The following is a 23,236-nucleotide window of genomic DNA, read 5'->3' on the forward strand; positions in this document are numbered from 1 at the left end:
ATCAATAATAGCCTATATAAAAGTTTAAGTAAAAGGTACAAGAAGCTATACAATAAGAAATAAAGCAAACAATTCAGTCAAATATCCAAATGCAGCGCTCTAGTCTAACATTACAAGTAAAGTTAAATATAAATAGCCTATAACGTTAATATGAAACTAAACTTAGCCCTCAGCCAAAACGATTGACTGGGAACTCATTATATATTCACGAGAGCAAAGATCGCCCGTTAGGTCTACACAAGACGAATTATATCTCATGTTTAACCACTACCGTCGGAGTCAGCGACGAACGTCAGAAGATTAGCCGAGGAAAGGCTCATCCAGCCGGGAAACATGAGCGCCGAGCCCCGCTGAACGCATGGATCTCACAACCGGGGAAAAAAAAAATCATCTTTATAAATAAACCGATTTGAGCACAACCGACACAGATTTGAGCTTTAAACAACTACATTCTCGCCTGAAAAACTCTTAAAATTACATTTCGTGATACAGTAACAGTAGTATTATATTAAACTGTATATTAAAAAATGGCGCTTCTTATGTTGTCATTCCCCTTGTAGCACACTCAAGTGACGATTCTCTGTCAACCAATCAACGTCGTGCAGTGAGTCTAGCTCCACCTTTTAGTACCGTTCCACTGTGCTAGGTACCCCAATGGAAGGGTACCTAAAAAGTGGTACGGTACGGTTCGGCATTTTGGTACCATTCACAACTTTTGATAGTGGAAACGCAAATAAATGCGTACCGTTCCGTACCGTACTGCTCAGTGGAAACGAGGCATTATTGACTACAGTGGGACTTTAATATTACAGTACATGAGTGTACTGTGTTTTTATTTAATTTGTGGCAAATAATATACATTTATAAGTAACTTTAAGCATTTGGTTTCTGCTTACAAAATCACACAAATCAGGGTTTTTTAACAATATTTAGTAATTTTCCAAATTTTGCTAGTAGACATCATTTAAAATAAGCCTGCACACATATTTAGTTTGGTTGAGATTGAAGATCATTTCAGCCGCTCCTTTCACAGACCATTGGTTTAAAAAGATAAAACAAAAGTATATCCCGAATCATGGAAAGTTCCACGTATGTTTGAGTCCCGTCCTGCAGATGCTCTGTGTCGGATTATATGTGTTTATTATGTCTGGGCGTTGTTGATGTGAGCCTGATTTGATTCCCGCAGCGGCCATGTTGTGTGAGCTATGCTAGCTCATGATATATGAATAACTTGTGTGTTTGTTTATGGAAAGGCTTGTGTACAGAGAGAGGCAGATCACAACCAGCTGGCAGTGCATGATGGTCTCGTGAACCTCCATGACTGACATCTCCAGTTTATCACACTCGTGATGCATTTGTATTGACATGCTAAAATATTTTCAGACTGACGTGCGTATGTTGACCTGCGGCTCTCAGAGGAGTCGAGCGTTAAAGCAGATCTGTGTGTACACACACATTTGCACAGTCAAACAGAGCAGGGGACGTGTTGTTAGTGTGTTAAACACTAACACTTACACTCTTGTGTTGTGTGTGTGTGTGTGTGTGTGTGTGGCAGGTCTGGATCCAGAGAGACATTTAGGAAAATCCCTGGCGGAGATGGAACCGTATCTGCACGAGGTCAGAGGGAAATAATAATAATAATAATAAAAATGAACCTCCTTCAGCTGTTTCTGCTTCAGCTTTCACAGCAACTCGAGTCTCCTTCATTTATACAGCACTTTTAACATATAGACTGTTTCACAGCAGCTTTACAGTGATAACAGGAGATTACAGTAACAGAGATTTAGGCTTTACAGCAGATCTAGAATAAAGTTATTGTCCAGATAAAGCTAGTTTTGATTGATTCAGATCAAGTGTTTCACTATGTCAGGCTGTGTTGACTGATGACACACTGATTCATTCGTTTCTTGCAAATCACCATCATGATGTTCTTTAAGGTTTAGTCCAATATCACACATGATCAGGTCAGATGGAGAACCTTTCATTGTAAAATCTTTTATTCACTGCAAATCCACATCAACTCATGTTCTTTAATACAGAGCCGATCAAAAAAATACAGGAAAAAACTGTGATATTGCAAAATATTATTACAGTGTAAAACAGCTGTTTTCTGTGTGAATATGTTGTGAAATGTAATTAATTTTCAGCATCATTACTCCAGTCTTCAGTGTCACATGATCCTTCACAAATCACTCTAATATGAGGATTTGATGCTCAAGAAACATTTCTGATTATTCATATTTTTGTGGAAACTGTGAAACATGTTATTTTTCAGGATTCTTTGATGAATAGAAAGTTCAAAAGAACAACATTTATTTGAAATATAATCTTTTGTAACATTATAAATGTCTTTACTGTCACTTTTGATCAGTTTAATGCGTCCTTGATGAATAAACATTTTTTCTTTTCTTTTTTAAATCTTACTTGGAGAAATATTAAGCAGAAAAAACATTTTAATCAGTTTTCAACATTGATAATAATCAGAAATGTTTAAAATCCTCATATTAGAGTGATTTCTGAAGGATCATGTGACACTGAAGACTGGAGTAATGATGCTGAAAATACAGCTTTGATCACAGGAATAAATTACACTTTACTATATATTCACATAGAAAACAGCTGATTTACATTATAACAATATTTCACAATTTTTACTGTATTTTTGATCAAACAAACACGGCCTTGGTGAGCAGAAGAGACTTTCAAAATATAAAAAAAATAATAATAACTTTTGACCGGTAGTGTATATAAACATTTGCTATTAATAGCCAGCAAAAAATAACTATATCCTGTAATTAATAATAACTGTGATGTTGCTGTAATATGAATATGTAGTGATGGTGTGAATGTTTGCGGCAGCTTTCAGAGAAGTATGGAGTTCACATCTGTGGGGAAGGAGGCGAGTACGAGACCTTCACCGTTGACTGTCCGCTCTTCAAGAAGAAGATCGTCATGTGAGTCTCAAACACAACGCCAGTGTGTGCTTATCCTGTGTGTGTGTGTGTGTGAGACTGTGTGCTCTGTGTTTCAGTGACTCTGCGGAGACCGTGATCCACTCGGCCGATGCCTTCGCTCCTGTGGGATACCTGCGCTTCACACGCATGCACACCGAGGACAAAACAGAAGTACGGTTCAGCCTAAACCAGTCCTGTCCTGCTCCTGACGGCCACTAATGAAGTTAGTCGTGTCAGTGTGTGTGATGTCAGAACCAGCGACTGGCTCTTCGCTGCTATTTCCAGAGCAATGCACATTTCCATGAGTTCAAGCCTTCTCTGGGAATCGAACCCTTCCAAAACTGTTGTCAGCGGAAGCAACTGGACCTAAAATATTAGTAATACTTATATTATTATAAGTGTTATCGGTTCTGATGTAGGCTAATGGTCACATGACATGGAAGTAAACAGACAAAATACTTTTTCAGAAATTTGTTTTGTGTTAAATTTTTATTGCTTTTATTACACTGTATATATGTGTGTGTATGTGTGAAATGGGAGGAAATGATCTTTCGCTGCTTGTGTGTTCTCTAGCAAAGCTTTCCGTTTCCCTGAGAAACTTTGCATTTGCCCATAAATCTTTTGTGATGGAAATAATATGAGATTGGAGGCAAAATCTATTTCAGTGCTTTTGCGAGTGAACACAAAGTTTTTGGGGGGAACTCAATGTATCCAGGAAACACAATTTCCAGAAGCATTCAAATAAAATAATAATAATTATTGTTATTATATAATATAATCTCATGTTTTTCCCCCAAAAGCACGCTATAAGCTGCTCATGTGTAAATGAAATCACCGCCGCTCTTCGTTCTGAAACACGCAGCGCAACAGACTATATACTGTAAAGTCCCCTTGTATTCAATCATTTTATCCCTTAAAGGGGTGGTTGATTATGATTTCACTTTTCTAACTGTAGTTAGTGTGTAATGTTGCTGTTTGAGCATAAAAACATCTGCAAAGTTACGACACTCAGAGTTCAAAGCAAAGGGAGATATTTGCTCTTAAAGAAATCGTGTTTTAAGGACTACAACAAACGGCTGGTAGAGACTACACCACATTCCTCCTGGGTTAGTGACATCACCAACCCTAAAATTTACATAAACCCCGCCCCCTGAACACGATTTATAGATTATCATGGCAGAATATGCTAATCAATGACCAGAAGATAACTACACATAAGCTACATAAATTAATCAACTAACCATTCAGAAATGTGCTGTTGCTTCTACATGTTGTCACTTCTTCTTGAGTCTCTACATCATTGTCTGACTACGGTTTGAACATAAAAGGCTAAAAGTTTTTTAAGTTTTCAGTGTGTGTTTGTGTGTGTGTGTGTGTGTGTGAGGTAAAAGGACACAAGCTCTTGAAGCTCCGCCCCCTGTGCCGGGAGCAGCAGCTCATTTGCATTTAAAGGGACAGACACAAAAACGGTGTGTTTTTGCTCACCCTCAAAAAGTGACAATTTTAACATGCTATAAAAATATCTGTGGGGTATTTTGAGCTAAAACTTCACACACACACTCTGGGGACAACAGAGACTTATTTTACATCTTGTGAAAAGGGCATTATAGCACCCCTTTAAAACTCATCTTTTATCACCAAAATGACATATTTAAAGGTTTTTCCCTTGAAAATAATGTCTCTAATAAAGAATATAACTCGACACCCTTGCTTCATTTAGTATGCGCGGTTCTATGAATATGCAAATGAGCCCCGCCTCCACTCACTCACTCAGCTCAGAGATCCACTGGTTGACGATCACACGTTGATCTGATTGGTTACAAGGTAGTTTGTGACGTCAGAAACACCAGCGATTTCAAAGCGTGTTTTTGAGACTGTCTTTGGTTCACTGCAGTTTTAAGGAGGAAATACTCAGCAATGGAGTCGACTTATGAATTTACACATGCTTTGTCTTAAAGCATATTAAAAACACCACATAGACACATAAACTACATTAAAAGCTGGATTTTCACCACAGGGGGACTTTAATTTAATTGCAGCTTTCAATTTAATAAGATATATCGCTATTTGAGGTTAGTGTGTTTAATTTAATGTCACATTAAAATTGAATCAATCATTGTTTTTCGTCCACTCTCAAACCCCTGTGCAGAAACCAGTGATGTACAGAAAAGCTCAGTTAGTCTCCTCGTGTGTCTGTGGTTCAGCATCAGGAGGGCGTTCTGCCAGCTCTCTTCTCTGTGTGTCCCGTGTGTAGGAGACTGTGACGTCTGCAATATTCACCCGTGCCTGAAAGCAGGCCTGCCGTACACACACACGTCCGCTCACATCATCCTCTGAGTGCTCAGGTACGCTGGGAAGGTTATTCATGTGACTTTGTGTTGAGCGTTTCCTCTAACTGTTGTTGTGATGATGTCCTTAAGGAGTGTGTGCTGTTCATGCCCGTGTGTGTGTGTCCATACTACTCCTCTCATGTTATAATGCGGCATGTGAACGCATCCGTCAAGGTCACAGTGACCTTTAACCCCTTACCAGACACACCCCACCCATTGCGCATTACATTCGAAGTGTGTCATGTGATAGTTTTATGAAAGCAACAGACTGAAATGTAAAACTATATTCATTGCAAATGTGTATTGAATATTGATGCACAGTAGCTGCCGACCAATCAGAAACCAGCGTGTGTTTTATAATCAGCAGGTTATGGTGATGTTGGACTGTGGATCTGCTCTTGTGGAGGAGTTGGTGTGTTTCGGGTCACGCCGTGTCCTCAGTCTCAGCTTCTGGCTCTATGCGGTCGCGTGTTTATTTGTGTGTGTGTGTGTGTTCTGCTGTGTGTTGGTGGAGGATCGGGGATGAGAACACATGGCCTGAGAAGGCAAGCTCTCTCGCCCGCAGCGCAGGGAAACCCTGCGAGAGAAGCTCAGTCGAGAGCACTCTCCGTCACGCTGACAGATCCACGCTGACACGGCTCTGGGGGGGTGTGTGTGTGTGTGTGTTCCTCCTCTGCACACACACACTGCAGCATAATTAATCTAATTATCATACGGTCAACTGCAGATGACAGCGGGACATTAAAGAGATCTGAAATATTTATTAAAAATGTGCCGTGTCCGGCATGCTGTAATCAGGTGGTGTGTGTGTGTGTGTGTGAGGGGGTCTTTCTTGCACTACATCACAAATGTTACTGTGAGAAAAGCAAACCCGCGGGTGTGACCCGGATGACCCTGGACACATCGGACCGAACCCGCTCCGGGAACACACAGGCGTGTGGAAGCCCTGTTTCTTTCAAACGTGAGGGAAAAATCATGCTTTGGTAAATCATAATTATAATATAAAAAGTCATTATGAGAGAAAGTTGAGTATTATGACAAAAGTTTGACTTGGATTTTTACTTTTTGTCTCATAATTGATTATCATGTCAATTTCAACACTTATTTCATAATCAGGGCTTAGTATCTTATAATTTTGCTGTTTTTATCTCATGATTATGACTAAGTATGTCCTCATTTTGAAACTTATCTCATAATTATGACTTAAAAAACACAATTATGAGATAAAAAGTCACAAGACACTGTCATAATTTTGACTTTATCTCATAATGCCTTAGCATCTTAATAATTGTCTTAGCATCTTATAATTTTGACTTTTTTCTGATAATTATTAATGTTTCTTAATTTCAACACTTCATATAATTATTAGTATGTCAATTTTGACACTTATTTCATAATTGACTGAATATCTCATAATTTTGACTTTATCTCATAATTGACATTTCGTAATTTACTTTTTATCTTATAATAATGACTTAATATATTATAATTTTTACTTTATCTCATAATTATTAGTATGGCAATTTTGACACTTATTTCTTAATTTTGACTTAGTGTCTCATAATTTTGACTTTTTATCTCATAATTGATTAACATTTTGATAATTTCATACAATTATTAGTTTCAGTGTTGACACTTATTTCATAATTGACTGAGTATCTCAGAATTGTGACTTTTTATCATAATCAGGGTTTGAAATTAACAAGAAGAAATGAATGTATTTTATAATTTTATATATATATATTTCTATACTCTATAATAAGAAGTATTAGTAGAAGTTCTGAATGGCCGATAACTTTAGTACCCAAATTGGCCGGTGGGTGAAAAAGTAAATTTCAAACCCTGTTAACTAACATCTCGTAGTTATCTCATACTCACGACTTTTATCATAATTGTGACTTATCTCAAAATTGCGACTTTTTATCTCATAATTGTGATTTAAAAGCATGTGGTGGTCATGGGCTTCCACACTGAGGTGATGATCATATTCATATATTTTCCAGCGTATCAGCCTGCAGGTTGACTGATCAAGCGTGTGTGTGTGTGTGTGTGTGTGTGTGATGGTGTGTGTCGTCTCCTGCAGGGCTCGGGAGCACTGCCTCTCAGTGGATGTCCTTGCCAGAACACCATTGACAAGATGACAGAAGAGCTGGAATATGCTGATAAAACTCCAGACGTCCAGCGAGCATGTCCATCAAACGCGGAGCGCAGTTGTCAGCCGGAGCAGGGTGAGGAGTGTGTGTGTGTGTGTGTGTGTGTGTGTTCTGGTATAAAGCACATCATATTGTCCGCCTGCAGTATAACTGTTACTTCATTGAAATTCTTTCAAAATTGTACTGGTTCATCAACATCAACACCAAAACAAAAGTAGGACGGTATGAGACACTATGCTAATGCCATGTTTATGGTTGGCGAGCCAGTCGGTGGATCATGTAGCATCATTACAATAGCAAAACAAAAGCACAGACCTCATTGGCCACCCTGGTTAATACAGTGTTTTTTGGGGGATGAACCATGTGTTTTGGATGTTGCCATTATTAATTCCATGGTGTTTATAAATTATACAGTATGTTTATGTGTAAAGTTAATCGTTCCGCACCATGATGTCCTCTGTGCCAGAAAAGAGCTTCCTCTTACAGTGAATATAAAACTCTACACACTCCTGTTGAAACTGCTGGTTTTTCTGATGTATCTTTTTTCACCATTAATTTAAAAATTACAACCTATGCAATGCTACCGACAACCAAAGACACATTTTAGAGAAAAAGAAAAACTTATAGAGAGAAATAACCTGAATGCATCACTAACATCAGTGCATGTGAATCCAGTTGTTGATGGAGTGAATTAAAATAAGAATTATCAGTTGTTGGATTATTTTAATGCTTGTTTTATCGTGTTTAAAATCATTTTAAGTCACCACTAGCTGTTTAACAACCAACTAGTCAATTAGTGTGGCCTACTAGCAAGGTAATTAGCATGCTAGCATAGACAGTTTCACAGTAAAACCCTCTCAGTAGAGTAGCGTCTTTAAAGCATTAGTTCACTTCAGAATTAAAACTTCCTTATACTCTCCTCCACATCATCCAAGATGTTCATGTCTTTCTTTCTTCAGTGGAAAAGAAATGAAGGTTTTTGAGGAAAACACTCCAGGATGTTTCTCCATATAGTGTCTTCAATGGGGTCCAACGGGTCGAAGGTCCAGATGTGAGTTTCAGTGCAGCTTCAAAGTCTCGACACGATCCAGCCGAGGAATAAGAGTCTGAATTCTGAAATGAACTAATCCTCTAAAGGGACTATAAGTAGAGTTCAGAAACGTGTTATTTAACGAGTTTAGCTGATTTTGCAAATATAGAGTTGATATCATCAATGTACACAGTGCTTGTTTCCAATGTAAGTCACCAGCTTTTCCCAGGGAACGCGTGAACGGATGAAACGTGTGTGAGGCACATGTACAGATGATGATGATGATGTTCTGTTGAAGGTCGTCTGCCGTCACACTCATCCAGGAGTCCGTCGGGTTTCCAGTGGATCAGTGGCTTGACGGCGCGTCGGTCCGAACACACACACGTCCAGAGCCAGACCCGGCACATCTTCACACTCCTGCAGAGTAAGATCAGTGCTCGTGTCCTGTGTGTAATTCAAACAGAAACAGGATATTTTTCATTGGCAGATAATAGTGTTTGTTTTAAGCAAATTTTATTTCCCCAGAAAATAAGACATAATATCTTATGGCATTTCACTACTTTAGTAAATGCATCTTGATTTAAGAGTTTTTTGAAAACAAGACAAAAATACTAAGTAAGAAAAGCTTTTTTGCAGTGCTAGTGTTGAGTTTGTGTTGTTTTCCCCCTGAATAATGAAGAGTATGAAGAGCTTCTGGGCAGTTCAGCCCATCACACGCTGACGGCAAACGGGCCTTTGTTCACACACGCTTTCATCGCTGTTGTTGTGCTGGTAAAGTGCACTTTTAAGAGGTACAGGGGCTCTTTATTCGGGACCGCTCTTCTTCACACGAGTGTCAGCGGCTCCATCTGTCACGAAACACACTTCAGATTAAACAAAGCTCTTTCTATCGCCCGCAGAACTTTCACAAGAGTGGCCCGTAACAGCAGAGCAGTCTTTAGCCGGAGCGGCTCCAGATGAAAAGCATATTTAATCTTTTTCGTCTTACTTCGCCAAACAGCTTCACAGCGCTGAGACAATATTAAACAAGTTAATATTTAATGACCGGCTTTCTTGTCGAGCGAAGTGCGCTGAAACGCAAACGCCTGCGAAGGAAAAACAAACTCGACGGCGTGTGAAAGTCTAATGGGGTCTCGGGCGCTTCCATTGTGCGTGCGGCAGGGTGTTGAAAACACTGTGTTTTCATGTACGACGTGTGTGTGTTTGTGCGTCTCTGAGCCTGAGGTGAGAAAGCAGGATTTCTTAGAAGTTCAGCCGCAAACTCCACTAATGAAACATGAAGAACACTGCACAAAAGCCCTTTCTGAAACAAGCGAGATGCTCTTAGATCTGGGCAAAGTGAACTGAAATCAAGCCAGTGAATCTGCCAATGGGGAACACACAGCTGACCTGCCAGAGCTCTTGAGAACAGGCACTAATACATGCTATTGGATCTTAACACTAGACAAACATGCTGAAAACTGCAGCTCTAAATAATAAGTCATTTTAGTGAAGATTCCATTAAAACAAGAATATTTAACCTTAAATTCAGCTTATTTAATTTAGTTTAAGATACACAATAACCTGAAAATAGATGAAAATTCTTAAAACATACCATTTAATTAATAATTTTAGTTCACTTGACCTAGATTTAAGTGCATCTTGCTTTAGGGCATTTTTTGTAAAAAAAACAAACAAAAAGTGTAAAAAAATTAAATAAAATTAATTCACTTTCTTAATTAAGATTCTTGAAATTAGATTTTTTTTAGGGGTGGTATTATTATTAAAATTAGCACAACAATCTAATTGAACATGCACAAAAACTTGCACTTTACACCCGTCACTTGTTTCTGGTCAAATCTTCCTCAAAATGAGCTATAGTTCGCTCGGCAAGACTGAAGAACACCAATTTTCCTTAATTAAGGTTTACAATGTATTTTATTAGACTTTTTTTTATCTTTCATGGCAAAAAAGCAAGACATATTTCCTCCGAACAGGGTATTTTTGCCTGTCTGAGATGATGTGTTAAGTGTGTGTGTGTTCTCAGGGCGTCTGCAGGAGAGCGGCTGGCTGATGAAGCATGTGCTTCTGGTCCATCTGTACGTCAGGGACATGCAGGACTTCAGCCTCATCAACTCTCTGTATCAGAGCTTCTTCACACTCGATCCGCCCGCCAGGTACACCACCGAGAGCATCACCACAGCTTCAGCGTCACTGGATAACACTTTTACTCCAAGCCTTTATCTATAATGCATTATAAAGGTATTTTAATGCATTAATTATGCTCCTTATAATGCATTGTATGAATAATTGTAACCGCAGTTTTTGGTTACAGAAACCTTTAGAAAGTACAATGCATTAAAACAGCCAATGATGCAACAAGAAATCTGTTCATATTATAATGGGTTTAACTTTTGTTACAGTCATTTATTAAAATATTTAATGCATTACAATGTGCATTATGAATACCTTTATAATTCATGATGCATAAAGGTTTCAAGTAGTGTTAGTGAATCTTATTTTTATTTTTTTTTTACTCAGTTTATACCTGGTAAAATATTCTAGTGTTGGAATAACTAGAAAAATGTATATTCATTATAAAAATAAAAATACCCATAGATTTACATACATTTATTATTTTTCATGACTTTACCAGGTCTAGAAATCACACTTTCTCATATATTCAGGTTTCCAAGACCGTGTGAATACTGAATGAATTAAAATGAAAAATAATTTTTTACATATATATATATATATATGTGTGTGTAAAATTGACGAGAGAATATACAATTTATACCTGCTAATATATTTTAGAGCTGGGAATAACTAGAAAAATGGGTATTTGTTATAAAAATGACAATGGAGTTATAACATTTGATCTATTTTTTTTAATCTTTTTTTATTTTTGTCAAAAACTTCAACACCCACAATGCACTTGATTTCGGCACTTGACTTGCGAGTTATCTGTGCACACACACACACACACACACACCCGAAGCGCATGCACACACACATAGAGAGAGAGAGAGAGAGAGAGAGAGAGAGAGAGATGTCTAAATGCCCGTCTCGGCGAGTATTCTCTCGGTTCTGTCGTAAGTGAACAGTTGAGAAAGAAACCGGATGTTTGTCAGTTTATTTGGTCTTAAAGTGACAGCAGACTAATATTCCTACTGTCATCTGTGTCATTAATGTTAATAATACAACAAAATACAGCTTTAACAAAGATGAAACTATATTTAACTTCTACAGTGAACAAATAGTGTTATTTTACATTTAGGCCTAATTATTAATTTCTGTACCTGACTACTACTGTTAGACTTTAACTTTGTTATTTAGTATTCACCTCTGCTTGTAATTTGTTCTTATTTTATTACTGACTGTTCACTTGTTTTTAATAATGTTTGAACATTATCAGTTAGGCAAGTAGTTTTTGATGTGGTATTGAAGAACTTCAAGCTTTAAGTAATAAATTAAAAGTTACATTCCCCCCCCCCCCCCCCCATATATATATATGTAATTTTTATTTTGTTTTTTTGTAAAAAAAAATTGCTGATCTGAAAAATGATCCGATCCGTGGCTTAAAAACCGTAAATGATTCGAACCGTGAATTTTGTGATCTATTGCACCACCACTTCCCAGACTTCCTATGTTGTCTCTGTAAGCCTGATTTTTATGTGATGGACTAGATACATTTTTGCTGAGAATATCAAATGAATGTGACGTGTGTGTGCGCTGCATATAATGTTCAGGATAATGCCGATAGAGCCTGTAATGTCAGTGTGTCATGCAAAGAAAATGGATTAATTCAGACTATAGTCTCAGGAGTTGTGCTGCAGTTCAGCTAACGGCCACCGGTGTCGCTATAACACGTGTCTGAACTCTACTTATAGTGCAGTTCAGCTAACGGCCACCGGTGTCGCTGTAACACGTGTCTGAACTCTACTTATAGTGCAGTTCAGCTAACGGCCACCGGTGTCGCTGTAACACGTGTCTGAACTCTACTTATAGTGCAGTTCAGCTAACGGCCACCGGTGTCGCTGTAACACGGTCCTGAACTCTACTTATAGTGCAGTTCAGCTAACGGCCACCGGTGTCGCTGTAACACGTGTCTGAACTCTACTTATAGTGCAGTTCAGCTAACGGCCACCGGTGTCGCTGTAACACGTGTCTGAACTCTACTTATAGTGCAGTTCAGCTAACGGCCACCGGTGTCGCTGTAACACGGTCCTGAACTCTACTTATAGTGCAGTTCAGCTAACGGCCACCGGTGTCGCTGTAACACGGTCCTGAACTCTACTTATAGTGCAGTTCAGCTAACGGCCACCGGTGTCGCTATAACACGGTCCTGAACTCTACTTATAGTGCAGTTCAGCTAACGGCCACCGGTGTCGCTGTAACACGTGTCTGAACTCTACTTATAGTGCAGTTCAGCTAACGGCCACCGGTGTCGCTGTAACACGGTCCTGAACTCTACTTATAGTGCAGTTCAGCTAACGGCCACCGGTGTCGCTGTAACACGGTCCTGAACTCTACTTATAGTGCAGTTCAGCTAACGGCCACCGGTGTCGCTGTAACACGGTCCTGAACTCTACTTATAGTGCAGTTCAGCTAACGGCCACCGGTGTCGCTGTAACACGGTCCTGAACTCTACTTATAGTGCAGTTCAGCTAACGGCCACCGGTGTCGCTGTAACACGGTCCTGAACTCTACTTATAGTGCAGTTCAGCTAACGGCCACCGGTGTCGGTCCTGAACTCTACTTATAGTGCAGTTCAGCTAACGGCCACCGGTGTCGCTGTAACACGGTCCTGAACTCTACTTATAGTGCAGTTCAGCTAACGGCCACCGGTGTCGCTGTAACACAGTCCTGAACTCTACTTATAGTGCAGTTCAGCTAACGGCCACCGGTGTCGCTGTAACACGGTCCTGAACTCTACTTATAGTGCAGTTCAGCTAACGGCCACCGGTGTCGCTGTAACACAGTCCTGAACTCTACTTATAGTGCAGTTCAGCTAACGGCCACCGGTGTCGGTCCTGAACTCTACTTATAGTGCAGTTCAGCTAACGGCCACCGGTGTCGCTGTAACACAGTCCTGAACTCTACTTATAGTGCAGTTCAGCTAACGGCCACCGGTGTCGGTCCTGAACTCTACTTATAGTGCAGTTCAGCTAACGGCCACCGGTGTCGCTGTAACACGGTCCTGAACTCTACTTATAGTGCAGTTCAGCTAACGGCCACCGGTGTCGCTGTAACACGGTCCTGAACTCTACTTATAGTGCAGTTCAGCTAACGGCCACCGGTGTCGCTGTAACACGGTCCTGAACTCTACTTATAGTACAGTTCAGCTAACGGCCACCGGTGTCGCTGTAACACGGTCCTGAACTCTACTTATAGTACAGTTCAGCTAACGGCCACCGGTGTCGCTGTAACACGGTCCTGAACTCTACAGTCCCTTTAAAGCATTAGTTCACTTCAGGATTAAACTTTCCTGATAATTTACTCTCCTCCACGTCATCCAAGATGTTCATGTCTTCTTTCTTCAGTCGAAAAGAAATGAAGGTTTTTGAGGAAAACATTCCAGGATTTTTCTCCATATAGTGACTTCAATGGGGTCCAACGGGTCGAAGGTCCATGTTGCAGTTGCTAAAATGTTTCTAGTCCTTCACATAAAAATCAGGCTTTCATAGACAACATAGGAAGTCTGGGAAGGTCTCGTTTGTTAAGTTTCGTTACAAGCTGTTCAGTGTGTGTTGTCTCCTCAGGGTGTGTGTCCAGGCGTCTCTCCCGCTCGGTCAGCATCTTCAGATGGACGTTCTGCTTCACGATTGGACGATGGCGAGCGAGAACGACAGCTTTCCTCAGAGACACATGCTTCACGTCCAGAGCCGGTCTCACTGGGCCCCGGCCAGCATCGGGCCCTACAGCCAGGCCGCGCGGGTACACTTCAGCTCTCTATAGGGCCGCTCACACCGGCTAGCTCAACGTACAAAAATCCAAATGTCAAATTTATGGTAAAAAACAGCAGCTGTGGTTGCCAGACATTTACCGTAAGAAACATTTTAGGTTTTACAGACTTAAGTTAAATATACAGTAAAATAAAATGTATTTCATTATCTAATATAATGTTAAAACTATTAAGAAACATAGTTATTTCAACAAAAATACATCAAATGTGAAGAGTGACGTGAGACTCACTTGTTGTTGGGACTTTTATGTTGACGGCGCTGAGAACGACTGACTAACAGTGCTGTAATACGTTAGTAGATAGAACTGTCATACATAGAAAGTAGACAGTGATGAAGAGTTATTAGCGTGTGCCGTGTGTTTGTGTTGCAGAAACACATAATCATGTTTCTCTTGGTCCCTCAAAGTCGCGTTGGGATTTCTCCTCAGCGTAAAGATCAAGAGCTTCATCTATCCCTGTTTTCCATGTTTGTAGAGTCAGTTTCTGGAGTAAATATATAGGCTATAATCTGTGTGTTACACAGCTTTTTTAAAATGGCGGGTGCTGGTGTTTGGTGTGAACACGCCGACATCCGGGAACTTCCGGCAGTGGTTCAGGAACTCTGAAGCGGATCCTCCGGTGCGAAAGCCTCTAATGGAGGAAACAAAGGCTGACATGATTGAGGCGCGATCGCTCTATATGCTAATCTGTGTTGAATTAGCACACAGCGAGTGTAATATGCTAAACTCAACAGCTCAATCACGGGTAAACGCAGTTGCACAGCCCGTCACACACACACACACACACACGACAGCCAGCGCTCGCGTCACATGTGCTGAAGTGGAGCCTGTAGACTCGGCCCCACAGTGATATAATTAGCCCCACGCTGAGCCTGCGCGCACGCTAACCCCCCGCCACGCGCTCCAATGAGGAATCCCCCTCGACCTTTCCCGCCAATAACCACTGATTCATTATTAGACTGAGTTTGGAGAAACGGCTAACGTCAGGGTTCAGAGGAGAACCGCGCACGAGTCGAGAGACTGGCTTATGTTGCTGATACTGAGACACTTCTGTAGGTTTTAATTCACGCTTTTACATTTTATGTTTGTGCAATTGTTTTCTGTGTTTTGTCTTTTTTATTCGTGTTTTTTGTTTTGTTTTATGTGTCTTAGTTTTTATGAATTTTATTTAAATTTTAGTTACTTTAGTGTTTTACGTTAAACTAAACGAAAATGAGAAATGTTGCAATGTTGCAACTAGCTGAATTAAAATTAGTAAAAAGTATTCTGAATTCTGAAGTTATATTATATATTATATTATATTATATTATATATTTTATTTAATATTATATATATATATATATATATATATATATATATATATATATATACAGTGAGGAAAATAAGTATTTGAACACCCTGCTATTTTGCAAGTTCTTCCACTTAGAAATCATGGAGGGGTCTGAAATTGTCATCGTAGGTGCATGTCCACTGTGAGAGACATAATCTAAAAAAAAAAATCCAGAAATCACAATGTATGATTTTTTTAACTATTTATTTGTATGATACAGCTGCAAATAAGTATTTGAACACTTGAGAAAATCAATGTTAATATTTGGTACAGTAGCCTTTGTTTGCAATTACAGAGGTCAAACGTTTCCTGTAGTTTTTCACCAGGTTTGCACACACTGCAGGAGGGATTTTGGCCCACTCCTCCACACAGATCTTCTCTAGATCAGTCAGGTTTCTGGGCTGTCGCTGAGAAACACGGAGTTTGAGCTCCCTCCAAAGATTCTCTATTGGGTTTAGGTCTGGAGACTGGCTAGGCCACGCCAGAACCTTGATATGCTTCTTACAGAGCCACTCCTTGGTTATCCTGGCTGTGTGCTTCGGGTCATTGTCATGTTGGAAGACCCAGCCTCGACCCATCTTCAATGCTCTAACTGAGGGAAGGAGGTTGTTCCCCAAAATCTCGCAATACATGGCCCCGGTCATCCTCTCCTTAATACAGTGCAGTCGCCCTGTCCCATGTGCAGAAAAACACCCCCAAAGCATGATGCTACCACCCCCATGCTTCACAGTAGGGATGGTGTAGGGATGGTACTCATCATTCTTCTTCCTCCAAACACGTTTAGTGGAATTATGACCAAAAAGTTCTATTTTGGTCTCATCTGACCACATGACTTTCTCCCATGACTCCTCTGGATCATCCAAATGGTCATTGGCAAACTTAAGACAGGCCTTGACATGTGCTGGTTTAAGCAGGGGAACCTTCCGTGCCATGCATGATTTCAAACCATGACGTCTTAGTGTATTACCAACAGTAACCTTGGAAACGGTGGTCCCAGCTCTTTTCAGGTCATTGACCAGCTCCTCCCGTGTAGTTCTGGGCTGATTTCTCACCTTTCTTAGGATCATTGAGACCCCACGAGGTGAGATCTTGCATGGAGCCCCAGTCCGAGGGAGATTGACAGTCATGTTTAGCTTCTTCCATTTTCTAATGATTGCTCCAACAGTGGACCTTTTTTCACCAAGCTGCTTGGCAATTTCCCCGTAGCCCTTTCCAGCCTTGTGGAGGTGTACAATTTTGTCTCTAGTGTCTTTGGACAGCTCTTTGGTCTTGGCCATGTTAGTAGTTGGATTATTACTGATTGTATGGGGTGGACAGGTGTCTTTATGAAGCTAACGACCTCAAACAGGTGCATCTAATTTAGGATAATAAATGGAGTGGAGGTGGACATTTTAAAGGCAGACTAACAGGTCTTTGAGGGTCAGAATTCTAGCTGATAGACAGGTGTTCAAATACTTATTTGCAGCTGTGTCATACAAATAAATAGTTAAAAAATCATACATTGTGATTTCTGGATTTTTTTTTTTAGATTATGTCTCTCACAGTGGACATGCACCTACGATGACAATTTCAGACCCCTCCATGATTTCTAAGTGGGAGAACTTGCAAAATAGCAGGGTGTTCAAATACTTATTTTCCTCACTGTACATATATATATATATATATAATTTATTTATTTTTTATTTTTTATGTGTCTATAGTTTTTATTCATTTTATTTAAGTTTAGGTTTTAGTTACTTTAGTGAATCAAGTTAAACTAAACCGAAAATGGGGAATGTTGCAACTAGCTGAATTAAAATTATTTAATATTATGTTTTATTATATAATGTTTTTATATTATATATTTTATTATATATATATATATTTTTTTTTTTTTGGTTAATATTAACCCTGCTATAAAGACACTTCAGAATTAAAAATAAGTTTAAAAAAAATGAAGAATTAAGAAAAATGAAATGAGAAAATAATGAAATAAGAAAAATTAAATTATTTTAAATTCTGAAGTTATAATATATTATAGTATATTTTATTTTATATTATATGGTATATTTAGTTTTTTTTAAAGTTTTTTTAAATTTATTTTTATTAAGTTTTAGTTGATATTAACCCCACTGTAAAGACACTTCAGAATTAAAAATGAAATAAGAATATGTGAACTTTATTTTTTAATTGTGAAGTGTCTTGTCAGACTCATATGCTGTTCTTCAGTGAATTTAATTAACTTACATTTTGATAGCCAAAACTATTTTCCTGTCACAATTAATCCTGTTATTGAAAGAAAAATGATTTTCTTGTAATATTTTTCCCACACTGGCTGCAGACGGTTAACCCAGGCGTTCAATGCTGATTTAATAATAAATCGTTCTCTATTGCTAGAAAAGAACAATATCAAACAATTAATTGGTTTTAAACTGGGTTTTATCATAATATTGAGTTTTCCTGAACCTTGAGCATGTGTTGGAGCGAAACAATGACTTCAGGCGCTGTTTGTAGAGTGTGTGTGAGATGTGCAATCATGAGTGTGTGTGTTCATCAAAGCCCTGGTCTAATTGCAGAGAACAGGCTGATGTTTCCCGATGCTGATCAGATTTGATGAGGCACGTTCGTTAACCTTTGCGTTGGTGTTCCTGTGTCTCCAGGCCCTCGCGCTCGCGTCCTTTAGATTAAATGAATTAGGTTTTTCTTCTCCCGTTTCGCCCCTGATTAGCCTGCGCGCCGAGGTCACGATTAGCATAATAGTCCTGATATCCGTAATGAGGAACGCTGGACGCGTGGCAGATTCAGCTTCTGTTCTCCCACATCAGATGATCCTGGGCTGTTATTTGGATGTTTATGCAAATTCAATTTGCCGTTTATCATTTAAGGCTTCAGCATATTATATTTATGTCCTGCAAAGGATGCTGGATGTAATGAGGGATGATCGAACGATGTTTGACGTCGCATTAGTGACTTTTACACCTTGCTAATATTGCGAGTCTTCCGGCGTAAGCAAATGGAGGGAAGAAACATTTTTCCAAGCGAATGAAAAAAAAAAAATCAATTTCCTCTCATAACAGACGATTAAGCTTTGCATGTTGGCAGATGGTTGGGCTGACCCTTCATTAACCAAAGTCGTGGTTAACAGCAGGAGTTGTAAATTGCGTGTCGACGCACACTTTGGTGATTTAATGTTTCCCGTTCCTGAAAATCCCTTCGGAAGAGCGACTCAAACTGCAGCGATCGTAACAGAAACACAAACACTGTTAAATCACGATCAGCACGCCACCCTGGGACATGTGGAATAATCCCCTTTAACACGTAGTCCTGTTAGTCCCAGTTTCGGGAATACGCCCACTCCATCGGGAGGCTCGTTTTATTCCCGAGGAATGGCCCCGCAATTGGATTTGCATTGGGGAAGAATCTGGTTCTGCCGCCCACAATGAGCGTGTGTGCTGCGGGAACATCTCCGTAATCTGCTTAAGGGTGTAACTCGATTAAAACAATGAGCTGGGATTCTCCCGAGACGCTCCGGGACTGTAATCCGCCTCCATTGAGGAATATGACGGGACGCCTGCTTCTGACGCTCCGATAAGAGCCGTCAATGAACTCTTCACTCTCAATAACAGGAAAGGCTTTTCTTGCTCAGTATTTTTGTCTCGTTTCCAGTCCAAATATCTAAAAATATTGAATCAAGAAGCATTTACTAGATGAGTAAAATAATCAAAATAAATAAAATTGAGTTTTTGCTTAAAACAAGCAAAATTATCTGCCAATGGGGTCAGAAAAATAATCTTAATTCAAATGGAAAACAAGATTATAATTTCTTACCCCATTGGCAGATCATTTTCCTTGTTTTAAGCAAAAACTTGAACATTTTTATCAGGAAACAAGACAGAATTTCTTGTCATTTTACTCATCTAGTAAATGCTTCTTGATGTAAGAATGTTTAGATATATGGACTGGAAACAAGACAAAAATACTAAGTAAGAAAAGCATTTTTTTTGCATTAACACCCTGCACAAAAAAGCCCTTTCTGGAACAAGCGAGATGCTCTTAGATCTGGGCAAAGTGAACTGAAATCAAGCCAGTGAATCTGCCAATGGGGAACACACAGCTGACCTGCCAGAGCTCTTGAGAACAGGCACTAATACATGCTATTGGATCTTAACACTAGACAAACATGCTGAAAACTGCAGTTTTACTTAAGAATTGAATAATAAATACGTAAAGTGAAAATTGCATATACGTATATATATATATATATATATATATGATCTTAAATCCAGTCACTAAAAATACTGTTAGGTCTTAACACTAGACAAACATGCTGAAAACTGCAGTTTTTACTTCTTATAAGCACTAAATGAAGTAATTTTAGTGCAGATGCGGGGAGACTGGATGGCGACACTAGAGGCCGGATGCTTTTATTAGACGATCTGATCCTGCACTCAGGTTTGGGAGAGGTCAAAGGTCAGGGGTGTTTCCAGGGTCTCCACACACCCTTACACAGCTTTACATTCAGTGTTTAACTGGTGGATCAAGGAGAAGCTAATGGACTTTCTAAAAAGCTTCACAATTATAATAGTAAGGTGTGTGTGTGTGTGTGTGTGTGTGTGTGTGTGTGTGTGTGTGTGTGTATTTATAATCGTATATATTTTAAATTAATATACATGATCCTTTACTTAAAAATGCTTTAAATGCTGAAATGCGAAATTTTTCATTTTATCAAAATGATCCAATCAAAACCTGTATTTGAAATGTAAAGTTGTTTAAATCGAGGCCTTTACAGTCAGTTATAGTTCAGTGTGTTTGAGGGTCAACACTTGGTTTTAGGGATAAGGTTATAATGAGGTTAAGGGTCGGGTTAGGCACTTAGTTGTGATGGGTAAGGTTAGGGTAAGCGGCTGGAGACTGCATTGAATGTCCTCATAAAGATAGATGTACAAGAATGCGTGAGTGAGTGTGAGTGTGTGTGTGTGTGTGTGTGTGTGTATGTGTGTGAGTGAGTGTATTTTCTGATGGTGTGTGTATGTGATATGATGGTGTGTGTGTGTGTATGTCTGAGAGAAATGATGGTGTGTGTGTGTGTGTGTGATGTGATGTGTGTGAGTGAGTGTGTGATGTGATGTGTGTGAGTGAGTATGTTTTCTGATGGTGTGTGTGTGTGATATGATGGTGTGTGTGTATGTCTGAGAGAAATGATGGTGTTTGTGTGTGTGTGTGTGTGTGTGTGTGTATGTGATATGATGGTGTGTGTGTATGTTTTATGATGGTGTGTGTGTATGTCTGAGAGAAATGATGGTGTGTGTGGAAGCCTCTTCATTAGCAGGATCAGTTAATGAGGCTCTGGGCAGGAGGAGTGTGTGTTCAGATTAATTAGAACATTTAACTGTGTTTGTAGCGCGTGTAAATGAGGATCTGGTAGGAGGATCTCGTCAGCTCGCGGTGCGCTCTCCCGTCGCCATCGTCTATTAAAGCTCGCTTTCATCTCACCTCGCCCTTGTCATATTTTATGGATTTTTTCATAAACACTGCCCATACTTCATAAATGTCTCAATTTTCTAGTCTATTAACATTAGTTGAGGAGCAGTTGATAGGAGAGCATGCGAGCGTGTAATAATGCGTCAGTAATGCGCAGCGCTGCAGGCGAGAGCAGAAACACTGTAAAGATGCCATCAGCTTTAATAAACCATCACTTACAGCGCAACACACTCCTGAAGACCAAAACCTCATCTTTTAACATAATAAAGCGAGCGAGAAGGTGTCTGGCCACACACTGAATTCAGTGCACACTACAGAAGTCTGTCAAGAAAAACAATATTTTCTGGATTGGATTGTGCAAAAAGTGTACATCTTCACAAACTCACATCTAATGCATTCTCAACCAATCAACGATATTCTTAATATTGTCAAATGGAAACTAAAGACCAAATGCATCTGAAACCAAAGATTATTTCCAAATAGTGCTGTGAAACTATTAATCGCGATTAATCACATCCTAAATAAAAGTTTGTGTTTACATAATATATACGTGTGTGTGTGTGTGTATAATTAATTTGTATGTATGTATGTATGTATGTATGTGTGTGTGTGTGTGTGTATATACATATATATATATATATATATATATATATATATATATATATATATATATATATACATGTATATATTTAAGAAAAATATGTTGTTTATAAAATATTTATATATAATATAAATTATATCTAAATATATATATATATATATATATATATATATATACATACAGTATATACATGCAAATATTTCTTAAAAATATACATGCATGTTTGTGTATTTATATATACAAAAAATTATACACATATATAAATACACACATGCATGTATATATTTTAAGACAAATTTGTTATTTATATATAATATTTATATTTATATATAATATAAATTATATCTAAATATATATATACATGCAAATATTTCTCAATTATATGTCCAGTATCAGATTGTTTTGTTCCATCCATTTCAATGGTTTTCACTGTCAGTCGGATTCAATTGCACATTTAAATTCGGTTGCTAATCCAGAAACTCCTGTTATGATCAATGAAGCTGTGCAGTGAATCTCTTATGGACATTATGTTTGTACTTTGTTCGTTATGTTGAAAGGATTCGCGAGCGTGTAGAACTAGCGCTGAGCATTGAGCGGATTCTGACTAACTTAAACACTTCTGATTGGCCATTGCGTTCATGTGCTCAACAGATACGTCTGTGATTGGCTATAAAGCTCAACGCTGCTAAAACACAGTGTAAAGAGAAACCGCTCACACATAAACACTCACAGGAGCGTTTTAAACCTGATTCACTGCAGCGCCATCTTTGATTTTTAATGGAAAACCATGTTCTGTGTGAACCTGCCCTTAATGTTGCATTCGTTTCTCAACAGTAGTGTTTTCTATCCTATCACTGGACAGCAGGAACGCGTTGCATTTTATTTAAAGTGAAAATACGATGAAAACTGTTATGTCATGGAGAGCTGTGTTATAAAATGTTTGGCATCCATCCACGTCCTAGTTAAATACACTTAATATGAAGTGGGACCCATTTATTTAAATATAAATTATGTAATATTTAATGTTAAATGTAATATGTAAATAAGGTAGTAAGAGGGGAGCATGGTAAAAACAGCAATGTGTTTGTAATGAATGAATATAAAATGCTATGCATAGACTTAAAGTCCCCCTGTAGTCAGTAATTTAATCCCTTAAAACTCATTTTTGATCACCAAAATTACATATTTAAACCCTTTTTCCTTGAAAGAAAGTCTTCATGCCTTAAAATATCTTGAATGTAACTCGACACCCTTGCCTCATTTAGTATGCGCGGTTCTATGAATATGCAAATGAGCCCCGCCTCCACTCACTCACTCAGCTCAGAGATCCACTGGTTGACGATCACACGTTGATCTGATGGTTACAAGGTAGTTTGTGACGTCAGAAACACCAGCGATTTCAAAGCGGTTCACTGCAGTTTTAAGGAGGAAATAC

General features: G+C 38.9%; 1 protein-coding gene across 2 annotated transcripts in view; it reads left to right on the top strand.

Annotated features, from left to right (window-relative positions):
* Nucleotides 1-23,236, top strand: part of dph6 (diphthamine biosynthesis 6) — a 100,207-nt gene that overhangs the window by 33,353 nt on the left and 43,618 nt on the right. For both annotated transcript variants that reach the window (XM_084097317.1, XM_084097318.1), the window contains exons 6-12: nt 1,556-1,617; nt 2,860-2,954; nt 3,032-3,125; nt 7,368-7,512; nt 8,766-8,891; nt 10,494-10,623; nt 14,209-14,383. In XM_084097317.1, the coding sequence (XP_083953443.1) occupies nt 1,556-1,617; nt 2,860-2,954; nt 3,032-3,125; nt 7,368-7,512; nt 8,766-8,891; nt 10,494-10,623; nt 14,209-14,383 (827 nt within the window). The remainder of the gene's footprint in view (nt 1-1,555; nt 1,618-2,859; nt 2,955-3,031; nt 3,126-7,367; nt 7,513-8,765; nt 8,892-10,493; nt 10,624-14,208; nt 14,384-23,236) is intronic.

The sequence above is a fragment of the Abramis brama genome (assembly GCF_963993115.1).
Source record: "Abramis brama genome assembly, chromosome: 21".
Classification (NCBI taxonomy): Eukaryota; Metazoa; Chordata; class Actinopteri; order Cypriniformes; family Leuciscidae; genus Abramis; species Abramis brama.